This window comes from Elgaria multicarinata, chromosome 2, assembly GCF_023053635.1.
Source record: "Elgaria multicarinata webbii isolate HBS135686 ecotype San Diego chromosome 2, rElgMul1.1.pri, whole genome shotgun sequence".
Taxonomy (NCBI): Eukaryota; Metazoa; Chordata; class Lepidosauria; order Squamata; family Anguidae; genus Elgaria; species Elgaria multicarinata.
The window spans coordinates 63,351,055-63,377,512 of record NC_086172.1 but is presented as its reverse complement, the minus strand read 5'-3'; the positions used below and the strand labels follow the sequence as shown (position 1 = coordinate 63,377,512).

Genomic DNA, 26,458 nt, shown 5'->3' with positions numbered 1-26,458 from the left:
CCCCAAAGGGATCTATTTTTGTACATTTCAGGTTTTTAATGCCAGACTATCTCAGTCAACACATAGATTTCCATAACTTCATTATGATCATATATAGAGGACTCTAGAAATCACATACTTGCACTGAAGCCCGTTCCCCAAGACGGGGGGGGGGGGGAGAGATGACAAAAGTTTATAACATGTACTTTGTGAACACTGCCCCCTATGCCAAACCAGTATTGTTGTTGTTGTTATTATTATTATTATTATTATTTATTTATTTATTTATTTATTTATTTATATAGCACCAACAATGTACTTGGTGCTGTACAAAATATGCAAATAAAATAGCAATACCCTGCCTAGAGGCTTACAATCTAAAATCACATTAAAACATATGAAGGGGGGAAGGGGTTCACAAAGCAGAAATAAGAGAAAAATCATAGTAATAAGAACAGTAGATCAAGCTAAAATACCAAAAGCTATTGAAAACAAATGAGTTTTCAAACACGTTTTAAAATCTACAATGGAACTCGTAGTACATGATACGCTTTGAATGTCAGCAAAAGAAGCTTATACTGAATTCTATATGGGATTGGAAGCCAATGAAGAGATTTCATCAAAGGAGAAACATGGTCAAAATGACGAGCCAAGAAAATAATCTTGGCTGCAGAATGGTGAAGAGAGACCAAAGAGGAGAGATGAGCATAAGGAAGACCAGTCAAAAGAAGATGACAAAAGTCCAAACGGGAGATAACCAATGCATGGACAAGGGTCTTAGCAGAAGATTCAGATAAGAACAGACGGATCCTAGCAATGTTATATAGGAGAAAACGGCAGGACTTGGCTACAGCCTCGATATGTGAGGAGAAAGAAAGTGAAGAATCAAAAATGAAGCCAAGACTATGAACTTCTTCCACCGGATAAAGTGTGACATTATTAACAGTAACAAAGAATGAAGAGCGAGGGGACGGTTTGGGAGGGAAGACAAGCAAAATTGTTTTCGCCATGTTTAGTTTTAAGCGACGCTGAAGCATCCAGGCTGAGATATCAGACAAACAGGCTGAGATCCTAGCCTGAACGTCAGAAGAAAGTTCAGGAGAAGAGAGATACAATTGTGTATCATCTGCATACTGGTGATATTGGAGGCCATGAGAATGAATAAGATTCATTGTTTAATAAAACTCATGTATGGGCCTAGTCCTTGTGTCAAGAAGTTCAGGCTATGGACCTTGGCATGCTGTATGTCAGGGCGAGCTTACCTGCTCAACACACACACACACACACACACACACACACACACACACACACACACACACACATATATATATATATATATATATATATATATATATATATATTGTTTTTGTTTCATTGTTCTAATCAATTTTAATCATACCTATGTGCTGTTTCAAGTGCCAATTTTTGGTAGAAAGGTAGGGTACAAATGAAATAAATGAATAAAGTAAATAATCTTGCAGTTGGCTCCTAGGACTTGCTCCCCAGACAACACACTTCAGACCCAGGAACTCCCACAACAGCGTTACTTACATACTTCATTGCCTCAGCTCCAAGGCCTGCACTAAGTGGGAAAAAGAGAGACCTCACCAAGACTTTGGGCATGTCTACACCATGCATATATCCCAGGGTCATCTCTAGGTCATCCCTGTGCATCCAAATGATGCACAGGGGATCCCAGGTTCAACTGGGGACGACCAGAGACTTTCCCCGGGATAACTGTGACTGTGGATTTCCCAGTTTTTCCATGGCCCCATGACAACCCCGAGAACCACAGATGGTGTGGCGCAGCCTCCTGGGTCCTCAAATGGGCACAGAGCTGCATGGGGTGGTTCCATGCCCATGGGGGGGGGGCAGCAATTCTGCCATCCCTGGGATGGTGAGGAGGGTTGAACGCAAGAGGGGTTTTCCCTTACTTTTTCGCTGCATGACCAGCTCCTCTTAAAAAAAAAAAGGCACCCGCAATGTCTCTCTTCCCTTCTGGGGAGGTTGCACAGCCATACAGATGCTGGGGGAGTATTGCAGAAGCAGGTAAGTCTGTGATCCTCCCCCTCCCTCCCGCTACACCCTTAAGTGTAGATCAGCCCTTCCAGAAAAGAATAAAAAACCCTCTTTCTTTCTTTGTAGCTCGGATGGAATGCAAGCAGTTTTCAACCTGGCTAACCATGTAGGTAAAGTATTCTTGCAACTTATAAAAATGATTTTCTGAAAAACTAAGTTTAATATATAAAGTCTGAACAAAACATAAATTACCTTCCACAGAAAAGTCGTCATAGAAAAAAAAATGTTGGAAGGTAGCACCGTGAGTTAGCCAAATGATCCAGGCCTGATTTCTGTGTTCTTAACCATTTATCCCTTGTCCTCTTTATTCAAAGGGCAACATGTGTAATTATTGATATTTGAATAACGTAAGTAAGCAAAGCCATTAGTCTGTCATTTCCAAGCTTCTAAAATGCTTTAATGGGTTTAGATTAAGATGGAAAAAGGACCTTTATGGTGAATAGAAGGTAATATATCTCAGAAGGGAGAAATTGAAAGGAATTATAATTTTCTTTTTGACCTCTGTGATGAACAGGGTCACATTATAGATTTGATATACAGACTACAAGGTTCTGAAGTCTCTTACCATGAACATTCTGAAGATTTGGCTCTAAGAGCAATAACTTATTCTGTAATGAGAATTATAAATAGTACAAATAAATATTTCACACATAAACACACACACACACCCCACATATATTTAATGAACAAACAAAATATTGTAGTCATTAAGGGATAACACTGCAAGAAACTGTGGCCCATATAGAGAGCTGTAATGTTCATTATGATGCAAATGCAGCTTTTTTGAAATGGTTTGAAAAATATAAGTGCATCAACCCTCAAACCTTCTTGCATGTAACCTCTTACTTGCATACTTATTCATCATATGAGGTTCCTGGAAAACACATTAGTCAAATACATCAAGTAGGATCAACCGAAAATCATTGGCTCATCTTCAACATAAAGTGAAACCAAACACCAGTAATGATGCTCTGTAACCTTGCCACACTCCAGCTGGAAGGACATCCTTGTTTATGCTATTTCAGATAAACCTGAAAGGTTTATGATTGACTTACACCTTGATGCAGCTTTACTTAAGAGTTCAATAAGACTTACTTTCTATTAGGATTGCAACCTTATTCCGATTTTCCACAGGAAGCCATAGATCAGCAACTGGAAAATAGATTGGCCAGTGTATATTTGTTACATTTTTATACCCCCACCTCCCCTGCTTCCTCCAAGAAGCTCAGAGTAGCTCAGGGTTCTCTCTCACCCCTATTTTATCCTTACAACAGGAAGAGACTTAATGCATAGACCAAGGTCATCCAGTGGCCCAGATGTAGGCTGACACTCTAACCACTACACTATACTAGCATCACTATTTGTCTGATTAAGATAACTAGTATACAAACAGCTAAGGTTGAAATGCTTCCATTACCCAGTACATGTGAGTTGTGTGTTAACTGGGTCTATCCATCAGATGGGTTTCCATCAGCTCTCATTGCAGACTCTTGCAATAGAGCATCTCCTGTAGTTATGATTTGTCATGGGCTTTCTTCATATGTTAAATTCAATACTTGGCAAAACAACTATGAATTGTTGGGCCTGTTCAGACAACAGGCTAAGCCATGGTTAGGCTGCTAACCTCTTTGCAGCAAATGGTTAGTGAGTGTGTTTAAACCGTGGTTACGTAGCCACCATGTTTAGGAATGGTTCACACAACATGCTAAGTCATGGTTCACCTGACACGCTACGCCATAATGTTTAGCTCAAAATGCTTAATCACTGTGGCTTAGCGTGTCATATGAACAAGGTGATAACCAACTGAAAAATCAACTGATCACAGTCTAAAGATTGCCGGCCATGTATAGAAAATATATTGTTACTTCATCGTTAAGGACATTTCACTTACAGGGCCTGAAATTAACTATGTGGTAAGAAAAGAAAAAGTAAGAAGTCCAAAGATACCAGTTGCTGGGGAGCAGGAGGATGCCATTGCTCTCATGTCCTGCTTGTGGGCTTCCAATGGGCTTCTGGTTGGTCACTGTGGGAACAGAATGCTGGACTAGACAGGCCTTTGGTCTGATCCAGCAGGACTCTTCTTATGTTCACAACTATTTATCCATGGAGGAGGAGGGAGGTGTTGTGGTCTGTTTGTTTGCTGTTTGCCCATATGTAACATAACTCATATAGGTGATGATGGTGGGGGCATAGCGCTGATCATAATGATGTTGTATTGTTTCCCGCACCTCCTTAAAATGCTGCTGTTTCAGGAAGCTTTCCATGAATGACCAGCCATGGTTTTACCCATAATAGGGGTTTAAAAGAACTTTGTTCTTTTAAAATTGTTGTTGTTGTTATTTACTTGTTCACAGCTCCAAAAACTTTTGGATGGTGTGCAGTATATAAATATTGCAAATAAATAAATAGTTAATAACAGGAGAATATGAAAGGGGAAAACTGAAGTCTGGATCAGATTCACCAGGTGTTCGAAAACAAGTTCTGGTGTGTGACATTGGCCACAGGCAGCAACTCGTGTGGGTCCGAGGGCAGACTCTAGCCTACTTGCCAAAACAGATTTATGTTGTGAGCAGTTTCACAATGGGGCACAGGTGTCCCATCTCTTTCTTTCTATAACAGACGACTGGTGCTAAAGAGCCCTCAAATCTGGGAACTGCCATGACATAGGGTGAAATGATCCATTATTAGCAAGGGGAGAGAAATTTGTTTAGCTAGCTAACTTATCAAATTTTGTACATTAAAAACCATTACACAAACTGAAACCAGATGACTCTTTTTTTTCAAAATTCACGCTTTTTTGAATTTTGCAGTGGAGCTTTCCAATCAAAACATGAATATAAAAATGCCTGTATCAGGGAACAATGCATACAAAAATGAGTATATTAGAGAAAATAATGCTAAACATTGCTCTATATTAAGGGGAAATGCTTGCAAAAATGGGTATATTGGACAAGATTGCAGAAAAATGTATTAGGAGAAATGCACACAAAAATACATACAAATTTTCATACAAACCTTTAAAAAATTCTTAAAAGTTCAGGATGAACCAAAGGTTGGAGAAATGAGAAATGGAGGGAAACTGAAATGGACAGATCTACCCATTTCTACCTGTTCCAGGTAGCACCATGATGGTGGGATAGATGACTTTTATGGAATTGCTACCTAAATAGTGCAGCAAGACTTTTTCAAGGTGATGGACCTGGTCAGGGTGTGGGGTGGCATTTGGGCTCTGCTGGAGGCAGCCCCATATCTCTGGCCTTCCCCTCAGCTCCAATTTCCATCCCACTTAACTGAAGACTGGCAGCATGACAGGTTTCTGCAAACAGCCCTCTTTTGGCTCTATGAGGAGTCTGTGAGAGCAGCAGCGACAGGCATAGAGCTTTCTAAAGCTCTCAGTCCTTTGAACCGCAGCCAATGTCTGAAATCATCTTTAATGAAAAAAATAAACCTTTTAAGCCCATTTGTTTAGAGCAGACACCACATATACACACAAACACACACTGCAGGCTGTATAGGCACGCAGGGAAAAATGTGTTACCCTGAAGCTCTTTCATAAAATAATTCAGTTTAGATCTGGAAACTGCCAACCCTGTAATAACATAACAGGCACTGCAGCATCCTTATTAGATTACTGTTCTGTTGTGAGTAGGTTTGTTGGCTTTTTTTAAAAAAAGGGGAAAAACAAAATATAGATCAAAGTAGTTCTTGCTATTATTGATTTTGGCGATTTATTTTTTCAAGCTGTCACTGGACTGCTTAAATTGCTAGGTGATCTGAAATAAATCAGGCCATTTTTAACAAACACAGGTCCTGATCTCGCTAGGTTTCAGACAGTGCAGGTTAAGTGCTGCGAATGCTTAACTCAAAAGCGATTTCAGAACTTCCAGGACCATTTATCAACATAAACAGGGAAAATTTAAAAAGCAACTGACTTAAGTTCTCTCATATAGACAAGCTTACATCGATCACTTCAGCATGACCAAGATGACACTGTCCTACGAGGATACAGTCCCAGATACTTCACACTATTTTACAGTAAAAATACAGCCACACAAAGAGCGGCGCTTTTTGGAAAATGCTGACATACACTTTTAAATTACTTTAGAGACCTTGCTCCAACCCAAACACAGCTTTAAACGATTTAGTGGAAAATCCATGAAATGGGCACTGACTTTTTCCTTATGGATTTTTGCATTAGTTGAAACTTAGCATGAAAATGTGTTCTGCGTTACAGAGGACAGTCCTCCACTTGAAGGGTTGCCCAGTCCAAGTCCAGTTTAAATAGAAAGACTCATAAGAAGGGAGAGCAATGTCCATTGACAATTAGCAGCAGGACATGTCTATTTAAATTATAATAATTATTTCTAAATGTCCATCTATAAATATATATTAGCATATGCAGATTCTATGCAAATCTGTGCCCCTTTTGTCCTCTTTTTTTGGTGATGCATCTCTTCTTTTTTGGTATGTGTTGACCTGATTATTTCCCAATCGTCCATTGTTAAACTTTAGCAAGCTTCTGGGAAGTCCAGGGAGACTTTGAGTAAAATGCTTCCAGAATCTTACATAAGCAACCGCATTCAGGTGCTACTGGATGCACTTCAGAATGGTTCTGCCCTTTTCCATTCTCTTGTTTTCTGAACTCTTATTGGTCTCTATCCCAAAGCCCTATAGGATAGCATACTAAATCCTTTATATACTCTTCCTGGACCACAAACCACCTTCCTGCTTATTCTCTGTCTCATTCTGTTCTTTCCTATTTCTCTGCCTGGAATTAAGAGAACACAGTTCCAAACTCTGTGATACCAGAGATCCAAATATCTCTCCTCATGGATGCACTTTGGTGTTGGTGATATCCCATTTTTTTCAGCATTCAAACTTCACATTTTCCAGGCAGTCAGACCTTATTCAGTGAGTGAGACCACTGTAATATGACTGCTGGTGCTCTGGAAAGCAACATGATGATTTCTAAAAGATGGGATACCCTATGAAGTTTGTACATTTATCTTTCTGCATGGTAAAAAGAAAAAAGAAAAGAAACCTCAGCCTAAAAGTGAATATGTGAATGAATCCTGACAGAATGTGTGTGAAAAGTCCAGTAGGGAGAGAGAGATGGCTATGGTCCCCCTCACCTACATTTAGAAATTTCCATTTATTTATTATTTAACGATTTATTTATTGCATTTATAATTATATCCCACATCCTTTCCTCCAAGGAACATAATCCTTTCCCCACCATTTTATCCTCACAACAACACCTCTGTGAGGTAAGTTGAGCCCAAAGTCACCCAGTGAGCTTCAATGGCCAAGTGGGTACTAGAACCTGGACCTCCTGACTCCTAGTCCAGCACTCTAACCACTGCACCATGCTGGCTTTTCAGATGGTTTATACATGTTTGTGCCACTGCATCACTAATGTCTTTTTTAAAAATCTTTCAACCTTCATTTACTGCAGCATGCATGTTTGACCCTCAAAGGTTGCAGTATCAACCCATGTAACATGTAGGAAACAGCCCTGGTGGATCACAGACAGAGTTTCCCCATTATCTCACACATCACCACAAACACCAATGGTGGCTGTTCACACATTCACCTGAAAGTCATCCAATGATTTGTTATCATTTAATGTAGTAGTGCATGTATGAATCAGTATAGCTCAAAATGCATCAGTGCATGTATGGAGCATCCATTCCAAACAATGAGCTAGCTTCCAAACAAATGGCTCAGCATATGACAGCAGCCACCATGTGATGGATGATTTAAAGCCGCTTATAATGTCATAGCTATAACAAGTCACCCAAGGCTCATTTAGACCTAAGTTGTTACATATCAGCAGAAGGTGGGCCCTTGTTCCTTCTGAGACTTATCCATCCATCTCAGGGTACTTTTAGATAAGTCTTTTCTCATGCAGTTGCCCTGACCCATTCACAGGGGATCCAGATGATGTCATCTTCCACTTGAAAACCTCCGGGGGGGGGGTTCCCCCACCGCTTCTTCTTTTTTTTCTTTCCACAAAAACCCATTAAGGAAGAAAATATGGAATAGCACAGTGTATTTTGATTGATAGCATAAAGAGTCCTGGAAGCACCTTCATGCACCTAAAACGTACTTTTACATTTTGTCAGTTTAATAAAATAATACTGCCTTTCAGTTCAAAATACAAAGGGGGAAAGTGTGGAAACCGCTATCACATATCATCCCCAAAGTAATTATAAAAGGACTTTTTTATATCTAAAACTGATGTTTGAAGGCCATCACTACAGCAACATGAAGGAATGAGTGTTTGGAAGTTACTATATTGCCCAATTCTGTGGGTTTCTCTAGTGCTGAACACTTTTTATTCTTTTTCATATAATCTGTTGTTGTGCAGGAGAGATGAGATAAATTGTTTAATCAAGAAGACAAGTTCCTCCTACCTAAGCAATTGATTATTTTTTTTTACAAAAGATGTAGACAGAGAGAAAAGTTGGTAAAAAGGACTTTTTCTTTCCCAAAGGGGAGTTTGTTGTTATTCTGTAGCCAAAGAATACACCAAAGGCACAGAAATTTCCCCCAATGAAGTACAGCTGTAGTTTAAGTGGAAAAAACCCCACCTGTATATATGTATAACATTTAGGAAACGTTGATCCTGTTCAGACAACACACTAAACCATGGTGATTAAGCATTTTGAGCTAAATATTATGGCTCAGCATGTCATATGAACCATGACTTAGAGTGTCATGTGAACCATTCCTAACCATGGCTCCAAAACCATGGTTTAAACACACTCAGTAACCATTTGCAGTAACCACAGAGAGGTCCACCTGGCGCCTACACTGTACTCCTTTCATCGCCAGCTGAAGACCTTTTTATTCACTCAGTATTTTAACACTTAATTTTAACTTAAATTATACTGTTTTAACTCTGTATTTTAACCTTATATCAATTTTGCTGCGTGGTTTTATCCTGGTTGTGCTTTTTATATTGTATTTTGTATTTGTGTTTTTTAACTTGTTTGTTGTTTTATGATGGTTTTAATTTTTGTGAACCGCCAAGAGAGCTTCGGCTATTGGGCAGTATAAAAATGTAATAAATAAATAAATAAATAAATATATAAATAAAAATTTGCTGCAAAAGTGTTAGTGGCCTAACCATGGCTAAGAGTGTTGTCTGAACAGGCCCAGTATGAACACAAATGGTAGCCATGTAGTGACAAGAAATAATTTATGCACATAGAACTGTTAAATTTACACATCTGATTGGGACTGAGAACTGAATACAAGGACAACGCAGACCCCTTCATGTGTGCATTGCATGAAGAGAAATTGTGCATAGAACTGTGCTGTAGGGCCACCATGCCTCTAGGCTTGTTCCTGAGGTTGTATGCTGCTACTGGCCCCAGTCGTACTGTTCACATGTTAAGCATCAACCTGTACACGGAAAAGCCTATGTGCATAGACTTGCAGGGATGGGCGAAATCAGATCTGCAGACCATGTTTGTGAAAAATATCTTTACCTAATTTTGCATTTCTCTGTCTGTTTAAAACCACACACTTAGAATTGTTATACACTAGTGTTATTTATAAGGTTTAGAGAAATACAATATCCCCATGAGGATTTCTAATCCTGTAGCACTTAAAGGAATAAATCATAAACACAAAGGCAATGCAAACCAACAGCACAGATAGTTAAGCAGCAGTGAGTTCCAGTGTAGAAACGTTTACCATCAAGGCAGATTACACTTCTTTGAAGACGAAAATTGCGATCAAAATATATTTTCGCTTCCATGCCCTACACAATATTCATCGCTTTTAATATTACTGGCAACAAAATCACCCTCGGATGTAATATCGGTTTACTAGAGTTACAAAGACAAAGACAAAGACCCTCATAGCCTGATCAGTAAGTAACTGCAACAGAATGAAGTTCACACATTGCAATTTGAGCAAATTGCTATCTACTGTCTCAAAATAGCATATAGGTACTTGCGATGAAAATAAAAGTGCAAACTATTTAAGACTACCTGCCACCACAAATCTAGCCCATATGAGAAGGCACAAGATATTGGGCCATCTCTAAGACTTTTAATAAAAACCCTTTAAGTGCAGGTACTGTCTTTTTACAACAGAACCATACAGCTGAAGCAGAAACTTCATATACAATTTCTCTCCCACGGAACAGAACTGTTAGCTAAACCAGAATTTACCTGTATTGCATGCTTAGCAACCATGTCTAGTTTAAAACAACAACAACTTCAATGAACACACACACCACATTGCGTTTGATCAGGGCCACATGGAAATAGCCCTCTCGCCCCACAAACATGGAAATTAGAGTTAGAATTTTTCTTTAAAACCTTCCATTGTCATCAATGGAAGGTTTGTGTTTTTCTATTTGGGTGGGGGGATTTTGTCAAGCTTGCAGCAGGTAAGAAAAGTATTAAATCTTAATGCCCCCACCCCCTGCATGCTCCTAACTATGCAATAAAAATAACAACTAGTTTGTCCCTATATTTTAAAGGCCTTGGGTTGTCATCCCAATAATTTCTTTTCCCTTTCTGAGGGAGAGAAAGTGGCACATTCCCATGCTCCATTAATTTAGGATCTTATTCTTTTATTGTCTCTGGGTCCAGTTACTCATAAACTTGCACCTAGAGGTTGCTTAATTCACTAACAGTGCAATCCTATGCATGTTTACTCAGAAGGAAATCCCACTTTGTTTAATGGGACTTACTAGGTGAGTGTGTATAGGACTGCAAATGTGAAGGAATCTATATCACTGCCTAACAGAGTAATCTTAGGCATATTTACTCATAAATAAGTCACACTGTCTTCAATGGGACTTACTCTCTCATAAATGTGTTTCAGATTGCAACACAAATCTAGATCACAATATAGCTTAATGTCTAGAATGGGAGGAAAGAGGGTTGGATTCTACAAGCCTTTCAGGAATAAAACAGCAACAAGGTTTGCATCTTGTCTCTGTTATTGGCTTGCACTAAATTACTGGAGGGTCGAGCTGATGGGAGAAATAAACAACAGCTGTTGTATTTTCCTGCATATTTCTGGCAGCTGTTGGATCATTCCTCCGGTTCTCTGTAATGGGAAGCAACTCCAGAGCCCACTGTTCTGAGGCTCAGCCATGTGTCCGTTTTTTATCCCTAGAAATGGGCACAAACTGCACATCGTTTTCAAGTATGTGGCTGGTACCAAATGAAAGCTGGTAGGCACGTTGCCTTTCAGAACATTTTGCATATTTTGCTGCCCATAAATTATGGAGGAGGGGAAAAGAGGGAACACTTGTGTCAGCACATCAAAAGCTTGATACTTAGAGTTAGAAATAACCCTGTTATGCAGGAGGAAACATGCCTGCACTCTCAATAGAGCAGGACCCTGCAAGAGACGTTTAATGTATTCTAATTTTAAACCGAGATGTGCCTAAATTACTAGCAGTTTTCAGCATTCCAGTACTAAAAAATATCTGGCCCTTTTGGGGTGTCAGAAACAGCACTGCCTAGGTTGCTGGATTATTTTTTATATATATTACCGTCACTACCCGGAAGTGAAGTCATCACATAGCCAAATCTAATTGGTTTTGGATGTTCTAACATTATTCCACTCCTCATGTGATTGCCAATTAGGTGAGATCACTAATTTGACCAATCCAGGAACAAGACAGAAGCAGAAACAATGGCCTGGATCCGACTTTTTCTTCAGGAGATGTTAGAGCTCCTTCCAGCTGTGGAAGGCTTCTGATCCATCAAAGAATTCCTGTTGGTGGAATGGCGGGAGAGGTGACTTTTGTCGATTTCCCTTCCCACTGCAGCTCATTATGCCCCTCAAAAATCTTCTGGAATACTGTATGAGGCAGTGCTGCAGGATGAGGCAAGTGGAAAGTTGGCATAAATCACCTCCCTTCCCTGACAGCAGCAGCAGCATTCTGAGCAGAACTCTGAATCCAAGACAGTGGCACCATCTAAGTGAATATTCAGTATAGCTCCAATTTTATATGAGTATGTGTTAATGTGTGCTAACCCTGTTGTGGTGTTTAAGGAACAATGCCCATCTTTTTCTCTCACGGACACCACAGATTCATGCACTAAGAAGATATGATTAGCTCCATAGCACATTCATTCCTATTTACCAGCTCACAGTGGTTCTTCAGAGGTAGGATACTAACGCAATATTTTATTTATTTATTTATTTATTTTATAAAGGTCGTTATTTGTTGGTAGCTGAAAGCTCTACAGAGATGGAATGATGAACAGGCATTCAGATACTGGAAACCAGATTTGTGGCCAAAGTGCACGTAAATTAGCTATCATTTCCAAAATAAAAAGGCAGCTCATTTTACAGCTCTCTGTTTTATTACAAGGTATTCACCTTAGGTTTACGCTGTTTTAGCACTTTGTGTAGAAAAGCAGGTTATATATTTATTTATAATGAAAACTTTCTCCAATGTGCACATGATTTAAATATGGAGGCCTCTAAGCAACATGGTCCTGTAATTTCTACTCATTAAAATCATAATGCACAAAACAGCTTTGTGAGAAAAGAGCGAAACACATGTCATGAGCACAGGAGTAGGAGCATTAAGGATATTTGCAGAGTCTCCTCATAGGCAGATTAGAAAAATGATCTCTATACAGTTTCATATCTTAGGCTTCTACAAATAATGCTGGAACAGAATATTAAACTTTCTTGGTGCTAACAACCGTCGGTGAAAAGCACATTTAGCCATGATTATATCCCTCTAAATGATTGCCCATGCTTTAAATAAGGTTCATTATAACTTCCACAGGCGTTTTGTGCCTACCTGCTTTAAAATACCCTTCTTCAACCGTGTCATTAATCTAAAAGCTATTAATGGCTAGAGCAATGCTCATAGTGCTTTTAGTTCAACCCTAGGACATGCAAATTTCAAGTTATGGAAACAAAATCACAGTGCTTTATAAAACTTTTCTTTTTGTAAAGGTTAAGAAAAAAAAGCCAAGTAAGTTTAAAATAACCCAAATTTTACAATAACAGATGACAGGCAAAGAGCTGGAAAATTAAACCCAAAAATTGTCAAAGTACACCTTATGTTAATCTATAAGGGTTTGATCCTACACCAGATGCATCCACTTAAGCACATTACATTGTCAATTGAGCCATTTACATGCTCTTAAAATGCTAAATAGATGATTATGTATTGAGGGGTAGGGAGTTCAATACATTGCAGTATTGATCTCTACAAGATTAGGTGTAGCACAGCATTGGAAAGAGAGGTGCTGGAACTGAGCCATCCTTTCAAGTTATTTACAGGACATCTTCCTGTCCCTTTCCCATTTTGTACATGCCATTTCTTTTTTCTTTTCTTTTTGTACCCCTAACAAATGATCTGTTTCTCCTCCACCTGAATGCAGTCAAGGGTAATAGAAATCAAAATAATCCTGAGACCACTTCTGAAATATCAGCGTTACTTTCTAATGCGTTGAAGACAGAAATATGTTGTCTATGTCTATTTATAAATGAACGGAGATATGAGTTGTATCCAATGCTGGCTGCCAGCCAACAGAATGGAAACCTCTGGAGAAACAGATTAGCACTCTCCCATGTGGTCCTCCACATGCACCCCAAATCTGCTCCAAAAGGTTGGGGGAGGCTGCGAGGGGATAGGAGAGCAAGTGGAAGTCTGCTGGTGCAATGTTGGATTCAACCTATAGATAGATACAGATACGCCCACACACAGCTGTCTTGCCATGATTTCTTTTTAAATCTAACAACTTTAAGCTAAACATTAAGAACAATGCAAATGCATTCCAGAATCATACATAACCTTCCCTGTTTCCAAACTCTTCCCTCGTTTTGGAGTGCATTTAATTTTTAGACTTTAAGCCTGCAGGCAGAGCCCTTTGCTTTAAAATAACTTTTGTACAGCACTTTGTGAGTTGAAATGATTTCTTTAAAAAGCAAAATCAAGAAGGTGCCCTGCATGTCTTCAATCCCTGTGCTTCCCCCCACCCGCTATTTCCAGAAGGATGACCATATTAATCTGTTGCAGCTAAAATATGACTCTTTGGCCTTAGCTAGACCTACCTGCTATCCCGGGATGGAGGAGGGAAGATCTTGCATTGAATTTAACGTGAGATCCCTCCTCTGTCTACACATGACACGCGACGACCTCAGCAGGAGAGGCGTCGCGTCCGCATTTTAATTTTTTTAAAAAGGATCAGCAGCGCATGAATGCTCGTGCACTAAAGGTAAGTCCTTTTTAAAATCTAAATTATTTTCCCCGCTCCCCCCACCCTACCTCCGATGGGCACAGCTCCCGGCTCCTCGCGAGGAATCCTGTGGAACTGGGTCAACACACGGCACCTGATCACACATTCCCCAGTCTCGGGCTCAGCCCAGGACCAGGGGAAAACCAGGGCCAAAGGGAAGGGCTATATCCCAGGGCAAGGGAAGGATGATCCCTCGCTGATCCTGGGATCCCTTGTGCATCATGTGGACGCACAGGGACGATCCCGGTGTTCGCCCCGGGATAAAGCCCCATCTAGCTAAGGCCTTTGCTGTTTCTGCTTTTTCTTGATTCACTTTGTTTGTGTGAGCAGGATAAATGCTATTAGAAAGAGGAAGGTGATAGTCTTTAAGATAAGAGTACACCTGAAGCTGTGGACAGAGTCAACGATGCAGAGAGAATGAAGCAAAGGTTAAGGAAAAGAAAGGTGGGGAAAGCTTCAATAGGACAAAGCTTCTAAGGGCAGGTGAGTTGAGGTTCACCCATTCACTAAACAACAGGCCAATTCTTCAGGTATATTCCCACATTTGGGAATATATTTTAACCAGACTTCGTGAACTACAACTAAAACAACAACAACAACAGAATAAGCTAGTTGAAAAGCTGGACAAATGGACAGATCAAGTTCCCAAAATGGAAATGGAAGACTCAAAAGCGGTTAGCAAAATGGGCAATTTTAGTTAACGGAGGGCAATTTGCCAATACACAATGCATATCTAGTCTAAGAACATAAGTGCATGTTTGTTCTTCTAACTGTGTAGCACAATCCTATGTATACTTACTCAGATGTAAGTCAACAGTGCTCAGTGGTCCTTACTCCTTAGTAAGTGTGCTTGGGATTGATCTTAAAATGTCATTTTCTGAAACATCCATTGTGGCATATATCATTTTGCCCCTCTGAGAATTCGGATTGACAAATGGTACACTATGCAAGAATCAGGTTTGTGGACAGCAGCACTGAGTAGGAGAAGAAAAGCCTAATTATCCAAAGCTGAAAATGCCACCAGGGAATTGCATTGCTGTTGGGACAAAATAGAGCGGTAAAGTCTATCCAAGGCTATTAGAATCCTCACTGCTCAGACAGTCTTCCCATTCGATGTCATTAGCTCATATTAGTGAAGTGTGACATTTGCTGCATATTGTATAGAAAAATTCTTAATGGACCAAGCAATCATGTTATTTTTTTCCCATATATTGACTTACTTTATAACACTGTGCATTTCAGAAATGGTCTGCTCAATTGATCAAACAGCGGGAGGGGTTGGCTGGTCATATATGTTCAATAACCTCCTTGTGCAAATGTTTGTATACAAAATTGAATCATAGAATAATGGGAGTGGGAAAAGAGAGAGAGAGAGAGAGAGAGAGAGTCATTCTGTGACCACTACACACACATATGCACACTTCATTGCAAAGGTCCCATGTCAAACAGCACTCTGTCAGCTATTATTATTATTATTATTATTATTATTTATTTATTTATTTATATAGCACCATCAATGTACATGGTGCTGTACAGAGTAAAACAGTAAATAGCAAGACCCTGCCGCATAGGCTTACAATCTAATAAAATCATAGTAAAACAATAAGGAGGGGAAGAGAATGTTTATTTATTTCATTTCATTTATTTATTTCATTATTTATTTCATTTATTTATTTCATTTTTATACTGCCCAATAGCCAAAAATCTCTGGGCGGTTCATAAATAGCATCTCTGCTTAATGGGCATTTGAGATGTCTTGCTGGCCATTTAGTCAAATAATATTGTGCTACTATAATATCCACAAAGATATTACTTAAAGTCCAATATTTGTCATGGATGAGGGTAAAGAAAAACAGTGCATCCAGCAAATTACAGGAACAGAAACAAAATTGAAATACTCAATGCCTAGTGTGATGTTTCACCAATTTCAGTGATGCAGTTTTAAGTTTTGGTATGAATTTTGTGTTCTAAGCTCTAACCTTCATAGGATGAACTTCAAGTTTTAGATCCCTAAAATCTGGACTATGTTTATGAAATTCAGCCATGGAACCCAGATTGGATCGATTGAACCCAGACTGCCACTCGATCCCAAGCATTTCACTCACGTTTATTTTTAAGTTACATCTTTTCAAACATGTTAATGTGCTTTCATTTCCATTTCAGTTGCTACTTTTGATTTCTGTATTAAAAAGTGCACACTAGCAAAATGTGTTCTTTTCCACTTTATAATCCACTCTTAACTAAGTCTGAAAACATGCTGACAAAAACCAAGACGGCATGATTTAATGCATATTCTTCTTTTGGTAATGCTGAATTACAGCTATTTGAGCATTATCCTGTCATGACATATTTCTGCCTAATATTTTTAATACAGCACTCCAAGACAAAGAGAGACCATATAATACCATCCATTCTGTTTAGAGGCACATGCACACGAACACACACACACGCACACACACACACACACACACACACACACACACACAAGCCTCAATCTTGTGGCATATTTTGCAAAAATGTGTAGCCATTATAATGCTTATCTATACCTCAGCATCTGCATTCATATTTCCATAATTAGAAGAAATCAACTATTGTCCCTTGCCATTTCATGTGGATTGACAACAGATCCGCATATGCTGGCGTTCCTCACATGAATTAGCACTTGAAAAGTGAAACATCTGTATGAGACCAAGAGCTGCTTGGATGGGCAAACACAGTGGAAGCTGCCATAACATAGGGAGCTCATATGGAGTTCATCCACAACAAAAACTCCCAGCACAGGGAAATTATAGCATCTAACACCACCAAAATTATTATTATTATTATTATTATTATTATTATTATTATTATTATTTATTTATATAGCACCATCAATGTACATGGTGCTGTACAGGGTAAAACAGTAAATAGCAAGACTCTGCCGCATAGGCTTACAATCTAATAAGAAAGGAGGTTTAGTATGTTTACCTTACCAAACTACTGCATATTCCAAAATATCCCTCAGTCACTTCCCTGCCTGGAACATCAACCAATAATTGTTCACCAAGGGATCTAAGATGAAAAGCAGAGCCATTGGGAAAGTGTAGAAAACATGATATGAACAAGCCATTTGTGTGTTTTCTACCAGGTAAATTGAACTCCTCACTTCAATAACTAGGTGAGAAATATTTCTGCTCTGCAGTATTCACACCTTTGGGGGGGAGCAAGAGGAGGGAATATATTCACATTTGTGGTATCAAGAGAGCTTCAATTTTTGGATTTAGCAAGCCCAAACAATTCAATGTATTTTTTTTAACAAGACAAGAAAAGCTTTTGCAGTTCTCTCCTTTGTGACACAGTTTTCATTTTGCTATTAGTAAAGCATAAAGCTACAATTCCATGATGAAATTCTGCCACAGGATCTAATTTACTTGCAGTGTTACAAGATGGGCCAAGAGTGTAAAGAATAAAAACAAGTTCTTTGCCCCAAGGGGTGGCTTCTGAAGTCAAGGTTGTAATGAAAGAGAAGTAAGGTAGGTATTTAGCATTCCCAGCTAGACCCTGGAAAGTTTTCTGTGGCACAGATCTAAGTGGGGAAAAAATTATTCAGAGAGCTGGTTAGTGAAAGATTTCAAACTGTTTCAGAAAAAGATGTAAAACAAATTACAGTTAGATGGGATTTCATTAAGAGGGTGGGAAGGGGATCTAAGGCAAGTGAAAAGGGTTTGCACCTTCTCTCCAATTTTTATTTAAGGAGATTACTAGAGTGTTATGGTCTTGATTCACATGTACACTAGCAGGATAGAAAACAGAGCTGTAATATATATTTTTAATTGAGCCACACATTAATGACTCAGGTAAATAAAAGCAAATTCATCAATCAGTGTTTAGGAAAAGCAATAATGCATGCATACAAGTATAAGGAGATGCTATGTAGGGAGTAAACCAAATGCCCATCTGATCTAGCACGGCTTACCCCGAGTCCCTAACTGGCAGCTGCTCTCCAGGTCTTGGGTAGGATCTTTTCCCCAAGTCATTCTAAATGAAATCCTTTTAACAGGAGTTGTTGGAGACTACACCTGGGACCTTTTATACATAATACATCGAGGCATGGCCCCTCTGGCAAACAATTCTACTTATTGTGTGAACTAGAGTTATGGACCAATGCCTTCAGGACTCTATTTGCCACACTGCTACCATATGTCAAATAATAAATACAAGTTGAAAATGTGCAAATTAAGTGAGAGATGCAATAAATAAATAAATAAAAGCATTCAGTAGGTTTGCCGTTTCTCATTAACTTCACATATACATTCTTTCTTCTCAGCTTCGAAAGTGTGGAGTGTTCTTACCAGGGAAATGTGTGTAGGTCTTTGCTAGCTTTTGGGAGGATTTAAAAATGTATTTATTCCCACCTGAATTTGATTAATTTTAGTGTACTGTGCTTTTATCTGCTGCGGCTATCGTACTTCTTATTTTAATGATTTATGTATTGGCTATTGTTTTTAAGGTCTGAGTATGTATTTTGTATTTTTAATTAAACTGCAATCCATTTTCTGAGAGTTTTTACCCTGAATGGTCATCTGTTTAACAACAACACCATTTAAATGCAGTCCAAGCTACGCTTAGAACAGTGTCATGCATTCCCATTACAGAGAAGTGTCTGTATTCAGAAAAGCAGCATCACACATGAAAAAGCTGTTGAGTAGCAGAAAGTGGAATTTTCTAAGACTGGGACAAAATCTAGCCTTATCATCTGAGCACTGAGCACTATTTCATATTGTTTTACAATACAATGACATTAAAATTAGAACTAAATTGACCCCCTCCTGGTCTGACACAGAATTTGTTTGGCCCACACAAAAACACAGTATAATAATAAAGTCCCAATGTGTTTCCAAAGAAAATTGTATCCATAATTTTCTTACGTGCCTCACTGCCCTTCCAAACAATTATCAGATGTTTGCTATTATAGCCTCGTTCATAAATATATTCAACCATCTGCCAGCCTGCCAGAGCAACAGTAAAAGCAAAACTTCACCCTCTGCTAGTACTTGCTGTATAGAGGAAAGAATATGATCATTTTCATAACACAAGGATCAAATCAGAACTTGCAAATCTTCAGAATGTAAAGATTCTAATAGTTGCTTCCATTGGCCATTTCTCCCTACTTGTGGGGGGAAAGGTTATTTTTATTTTCCCATAAGTTAATGGACATGCAAGCAGTTCCAAGACAACAACATTTCAGACACACTGATAATTATTTGCTGGTTGAAAGTGTGACTCTATCAAAGCTAACTGGCCCCTTAAGAAGATTTCATGTCCTGCATTGTTCTCAGTATGCCTTGTGTGGAAAACAACCAACCAGATTTCCACTAACAACCACTTAAAAGCATCATCTTAACAATTTCCCACCAGTTTCCATGTTCTGGCCTGCCTCCTCCAACACATTTTTATCTTTGCCCATCTCTGCTGGGGATAGAGAAAGCCCTTAGAAGCTGAAAACAGGAGAGCACCATCATGGCAGAGATACTGTGACAAGTCAACAGTGTGCAGAATTATGATGTCCAAAGCATCAATGCCAAACATACCCTTTTCCACAAGACTGCAGGGTGTCATGACCCCTAAAGTCATCAGCATGTCTGGCGACTTCACGTATTGTGGGCACCCTGCATAAACGCTTTACAGTACGGCTCTTTCAGACACCACAGGAGGTGCAGCCAGGGTGGAATCCCTGCAGGCAGAGTTGTGGGCAATGGTGAGCCTTGACAGGAAAGGAAGATAATGCTTGGTGCCTTGTAAATTCCTATTTGATCGCAGGCTGTTGCAGATCGAGCTGCACCACTAGCAGTTCAATTCCAGCAACCTATGCTCAATTCCTGCTCATCTTGGCTGTTGCCTTTTCTTCTCTCCATTTGGTCCAGCATTTTTAGACCCAATCTTGACTTCCTTAGCCCCTTCCACTTCAGGGCAATATTACAAGATACAGCTCCCATAAGCATATCAGTTGCCCTAGCCTACCTACTTATAAGGTATTTCCTGTACAAGAGTGTCTTTGTGCATTCCAACTGATGCCTGGGAAAGAAATGATTAGACATTTACACCACAACATTTCTGTTTGAAACATGACCACTCAGAAGACATGTCAAAGAGCTTGTGTTTCCCCACTGTGGAAGCATAGTGTATCCTAACTTCGTATTTATGTCAGGCTGCTGCAACCATTTGCTTAGCACTGCAGTATCTTGAAATATTTTCAGAGCACACAATATACCTGCCACCAAAAAGAGAGAGCAGAACATCAAAAGGTTTATTCTCAGGCATTGTTATTCTCATGATGGCTGTACCATAAAGGGTTTATGCCTAAACTCTCTCTCTCTCTCTCTCTTTGATATTGACTAGTCTGGGTTTTTAATGTCATAGTTACATCTTTGTGCTTCCCTTTTGGCATGTAGTCAAATGCATTTAATAAGTGTCGCTGTCAGTGGAAATTTAGTTTCAACTCTAGCAGATAAGATATTGGTCCCACACTGCATTGCACATCTTTCAAATAGTACTCATAGCATTAGGACTGCAGACCCTTACGAGGAGTTGAAGTTGATTTAATACTAGATACAGTATGAACAGCTCCAGTGCAGTTAAAGGGTTTGCTTACTTTCATACACAAACATATAATTTACCTTTCACAGAGAAAATTAAAACTCATGTGGTGATCATTATGTCCACAGGTCTGCCACTACTGTCTGCTGGGAAACATTAGTTTGGTGTGTCAAACTGAAACCTAATCTATTTACACTACAAGAATGTTAAGGTTGCAATCCTATGCACATTTACCTGGATGTAAACACCATTGAACTCAATGGGGCTTACTTTTGAGTAGAGATGTATAGGATTGCACTCTAAGCCATGTTTGCTACATAGGTCACATTTAGAACAAGTAACTAGAAAATGTTTAATTAGTTTTAGGAATTGGTTTTGTTGTCACCGCACAAAATTTATTTATTTCATGTCACTAAAGAGCACAAATCTTAAATGTTTGTTAAAATGCAAAAAGCATATAGATTTTGGCAAACCACATGACACCGAATCTCATGCACATTTACCTGCAAGTAAGGCTGCAATCCTATACACACTTACTTGGGCGTAACTAGCATTGAACTCAGTCATACAACTTGTTTCTGAATAAGCCACCATAAGATTGTGCTGCATGTCCCATTGCATTCAATGGGCTCTAGTCCCAAGTAAATGAGTGTCAGATTGAGCTTTAGCATCTTTATGTGCCCTCTGCTAGAAGTCAGTAGACTAGTCATGCCATGTAGTATTGTTCTATGCTGTGCACTTATAGAAGGCTTTCCTAGACAGATAGACAAATGACATTCTAAATATGTAGAATTCCTGTTTGTGTTTGAATGACTCCATAACATAACCATAAGTGAGCATCATATAGAGATATTCACTCTCTCGCTCTTCCCATTACCAACCAAAGTCTGTGTCTTATCTGAAAAGTCATTTTACTAATATATAGAGATGTAAAGGATAGATAAATTGATATAAAAATCAGTGCAATATTTCTATCGAACCTCTTCACTGCAATACTGAAAATATCTATCATTTGTCACCCATCAAATATGTACGCATGAGGCCTAAATGCAGTATGGTGAACACAAAATGATGAAAGAGCTTATTTCATATGGTTAACAGATCAATCCATGTCAGTCAAGCCCATTCACAAAATGACAGGGCCATCAATAAAACTTCAGCTTTCCACTACACCTCTAGGCTAACCCAGCCACCAAAAACATTTTCAATTAACAAGCCACTAGCAAGTCAACTGTGCTCCATTTCATTTCAACTTGGCTCTCAAATGTGTCCATACAGCTGATCTGACCTTACAGTTAAAGTGACTGACAAGAATTAAAAACCCCTGTGCCTGGGATATTCAGTACTGTATTCACAAAACACAGGACAAAATCATCAAACAGGTTGCTACTCCTGTGGCATGGTATTTCCTCTTTTGTATGTCATTGTAGAAAGTAGTGCCACTCTTACTACACTTATCAATCATAATTATAGTTGCTAATATTCAGACTTAGGGAGCTTGCTGGCCCTGCTATCCTAAGTGAAAAACTAGGAATATGATGCCAATACAAACATTATTCAAATTATTCAAAATAAAAAGATTCATGACTCACCTTGTATTAAAAAAACACAAATTAGCATAAATATGTAGAATACATCCAATATATAAAAAACACAAATTCCACAAATCTGTAAAATAACGATAACCACATTGTACCAGATATAGGCAGAAAGATAGATAGAGAGATAGATAGACAAACCAGGCTGTAACAATAATGATTTGGCCATACCTTGATTGTCTTGGAAGACTGACATTTTGCCTGATGGGACACTGTTGCAGTTTGGTTCATGTTTCAGCACCCAGGACAGCGCAAATTCCACAAGGAGTTATAGAGCAACCCGGTTAGAAATCCGTTCTTCCTGCTCAGACTTCTGCTGTTGCTCCTTTTGCAAGAGTACTTACGACTGTCAGATTTGCTGTCAGATTTGTGTGAGCCTGTCTCAGCCTTAAAGTTGAATATTCATTTGATTCATCGTTCTTAAGGTTGTGCACACCAAGAGCTCAAATGCTGCTCCGATTCACTTGCACTGCACTTCACCAGCACGGAGAATGTGACAGCTCCTCAGTGCAGCCAATGATCGGGACTCTCCATCCCTTTGAAAAGAACAGAATACCAGCAAACTGCATCAGTATTTACTGCAGCCTGGTTGCTTAAAGAGGCACACACTCTCCTTCTTTGGAATTCATCTAACTCAGGGTACACTTATTTATTAGCCTTTGAATGCTGTCTGCATCAACATAAACACACACACCACTGTTGTAGTGTAAAGACATTCATTTCAGTTTCCTTAGATAGTCACTGGGAAAGTAGCTAAAATCCATGCAGAGAGTAAGACAATCTTCCAGCTGACATTCCTGTGCCCACAATGGTCCCGTTCCTAAGGACAGGGTGGCTGCTGGACTCTCTCTGTACACAAAGTTCCCTGTTTAGGAAGGGCTGTTGATATATTACACCTATATATTATAGTACATTTGCACAATGCAGGGTCAGATTAAAACCCCAGAACAGGCCCACTCCACATATCATAAGAAGATTGTAACATCATGCCTACCATTTTTGTGGCCACTACTTATGATTCCTTCTGTATATGAAAGTGCAGAGTTGGGAAATAAGCAGCTGCACTGATAGACTGAGCAACGAGATCAAACACTACACATGCTGAAATGTGCATGCTGGTATGATAGTTTATTTATTTATTTATTTATGGCATTTATATACCACTGGGTATATAATATACTTAGTGGTAATATAATCTCTCAGTGGTTCACAATATGAAAATGCAATATTAAAACAGCATTAAAAACACTTCCAACTACAGTAAAAAAATATCAAGGAGCAGTAAAATGGAACAGCATAATTACTTTACTTACAGTCCAAGGATAGCCAAGGTGAACAGTTGTGTTTTTAGGAGACGTTTAAAAGATGTAATGTTTTCAGCCTCCCGAACTAGACAAGGGAAGGCTTTCCAGAGGATGGGTGCCACTACAGAGAAGGCATGCAGTCTGGGTAATTCATGGCGACATTCCGTTCATTTTGGAATGACCAGCAACACTTCCTCTGCTGAGCTTAAAGGTCACATTGATGTATAGGAGGAAAGGATTCTGCTAGGTATCCGGGTCCCAAGTTGTTTAGGTCTTTGTACAACAGCAGCATAACATTATACGTAGCTTGGTAGCTAATAGGGCACCATAATAGGGAGCTAATAGGGAGTGACAGTACCATTTATTTTTGGCATTTTTTCTGTTGTATTGTTAAGTGAGCTGGATGAAATCATGAAATATCTGGGATTTCAGTGTCAGGAAAATCAAATTCATTAATTCCAGCTTGAGGCTTACTCAACATATGATATGATATTATCTGCAAGTAAGAATTTGAATATTAATATTGTATATGGTTCACACAGCCTTTCATGTCTATACAGGGGGTGGTTTTGGATCCAATAATGTTGATTTAATGCAAATGTTGATGTAAATATTACTTGAGGGACAAGGAATTCAACACTTGCTGAAATGAGTTCACAATTCAGTATCTAAATATGTTTTGGTTATCTCACGAGATGTTTCTCCAAATTTGGGCCAAAACATTTTGGGTGGGAAATGTGATAAGGCAAAGTACTGTTATGACTGGCAGGCTAAAGAATATAAACCAATCGATATTACCAGTCAACTGTAAAGCTCACTGTTTGCAAGCAAGTCACTGTACCTCAGCCTAACTTGTTCATAGAACTGTTATGAGGATAGAATAGGATAACCCTGTGTATTCCATTCTGAGCTCAGGAAATGGGGTCATAAGAAATGACATAAATAAACAAATAAATGCCAAAGAAGTCTCAATTTATATAATTCTAGAATTTTAGTACAGAACTCCATCTCTGCTGAATACACATAGTGAAGAATTAGATAATACACTGCATCAAGATAATACGTATCACAGCAATCCAATAAGGTTGGAAACTGACAAAGTAAGCAAGCAAATAAGCAAAAGATTGTCTTGTTATTATTTTTATTTAATTGTCATACCTTTAGTGACTGAAAATGCTATTGCTATCAGCCTAACTTGACACAAGCATCTCTTTTAAAATTTAATTCAGGTGTAACCAGGTTATTATACTCTAGACTCTACTGAAACTTCTGGATTGAATTCTACATTCTGGTACCTTCTAGAATTCTACCCCAGGCTCTGAGCATCATATATTCAGTAACATGAACAAGACCACAATGCAAGTCATGAATCCCCACATGCTGCCGGGTCTTACAGCATATGCATGAAGCACTGCAAAATCAGTGAAATCATCTGTACATACAGACACTGTGCATCTGCACAAATACATTGCCTAGCACCACATGAGAGGCCTTGTTGTGTGTGCACAGAGATGTCCATGGGTTGTGAGCTAGATGATGTCACTGTATGCCATTCTAAAAGCCTTGCATGTCAAGGCCATCACAACTTCAAAATGTAACCAAATCAAGTAGATCTACTAATGGACGAGTGTAAAGCCCATGTCACCATGGGCACTAGTAGTCTGAGAGTGAAACATAGTGTTCCTTGGCTCCTACTATGTCATTCCTCCAGAGGATGTATGGCAGTTACTTTCCTTCAATGAAACTGAGGACTTTTGGCCCTCGCTTCCTCACACCCATCAATGCTGAACAACATTTGCTTCTTCCCCCACATTTCAAAACCTGGCTTTTCCTAGGTCCATTTCTTTTCCTCCTGCACTGCTGCCTCAGTGTCTCCCTATTGTCAATATGGCCAGTCCAAAAGCAGGCTTAAGTCCCAAAGCCCAAGGCTCTCCCTCCATCCTCACCTTTGTGTTTTTCTCCCTGTATGCCTGTATGGCATGCAGTTACATGGGAGCTGTTGTGCCTCGACTGCCTCAGGCTCCTGGCCAGGGCACAGAGACATACTGCCTGGCTATTAAAGTTCAAGTGTTGAACTTTGTTGAAATTTTAATTTTTTCTGCATGTCTACATTGCTCAAGCTTCAGTTTAAAACAAAAATAAACAGAATTGGTCTGTTAGATCTTGAATAATCAGTCTTACACTGCTGTATTCTTATATAGATTCTGATATTTTCTGATCCTGATTCAGACCCAAGTCCACCCTGAGTGGCACTGCACATTCTAGAACAAATTGCATTTCTGCATAATCTTTAAAATGCCAAAATCCATATTACTGTAGTGCCTTTATTAGGCCCATTCAGGAGGTCACTCTACAGGATATAAAAATGTCTAAGTAAACTTGCACATTTTGGTGATCTTTGCATTGGCCTAATAAACATACTACATTAGTATTTTGGTACAATTTGTAGGTCACTTCTTTGCGGAAAAAACGTATGTAAAATCCAGTGGGTCTGTGACAGCTCTGAAACTGTAGGCTATTCAGATTTTCTGAAAAATATGAGTCAAAGCAGGACTGGAGTTGAACATGAAGAAATTATTAAAGAGTTCATCCACTAATACTTGTTCAGGGTATAAATAGGAATGGGATTTAGCTTTGATGGAGAAATTGACTGAATAAGCGCAGGTGTCTGTTGGACTAA

General features: G+C 39.0%; 1 protein-coding gene across 1 annotated transcript in view; it reads right to left on the bottom strand.

Moving 5' to 3' along the window:
- The window catches only part of DPP10 (dipeptidyl peptidase like 10), a 657,697-nt gene extending 634,989 nt beyond the window's left edge, over positions 1-22,708 (bottom strand). The window contains exon 1 of the mRNA XM_063116617.1: positions 22,646-22,708. Within this exon, the coding sequence (XP_062972687.1) occupies positions 22,646-22,705 (60 nt within the window). The 5' untranslated portion in view covers positions 22,706-22,708. The remainder of the gene's footprint in view (positions 1-22,645) is intronic.
- Between the last annotated feature and the right edge of the window lie 3,750 nt (positions 22,709-26,458).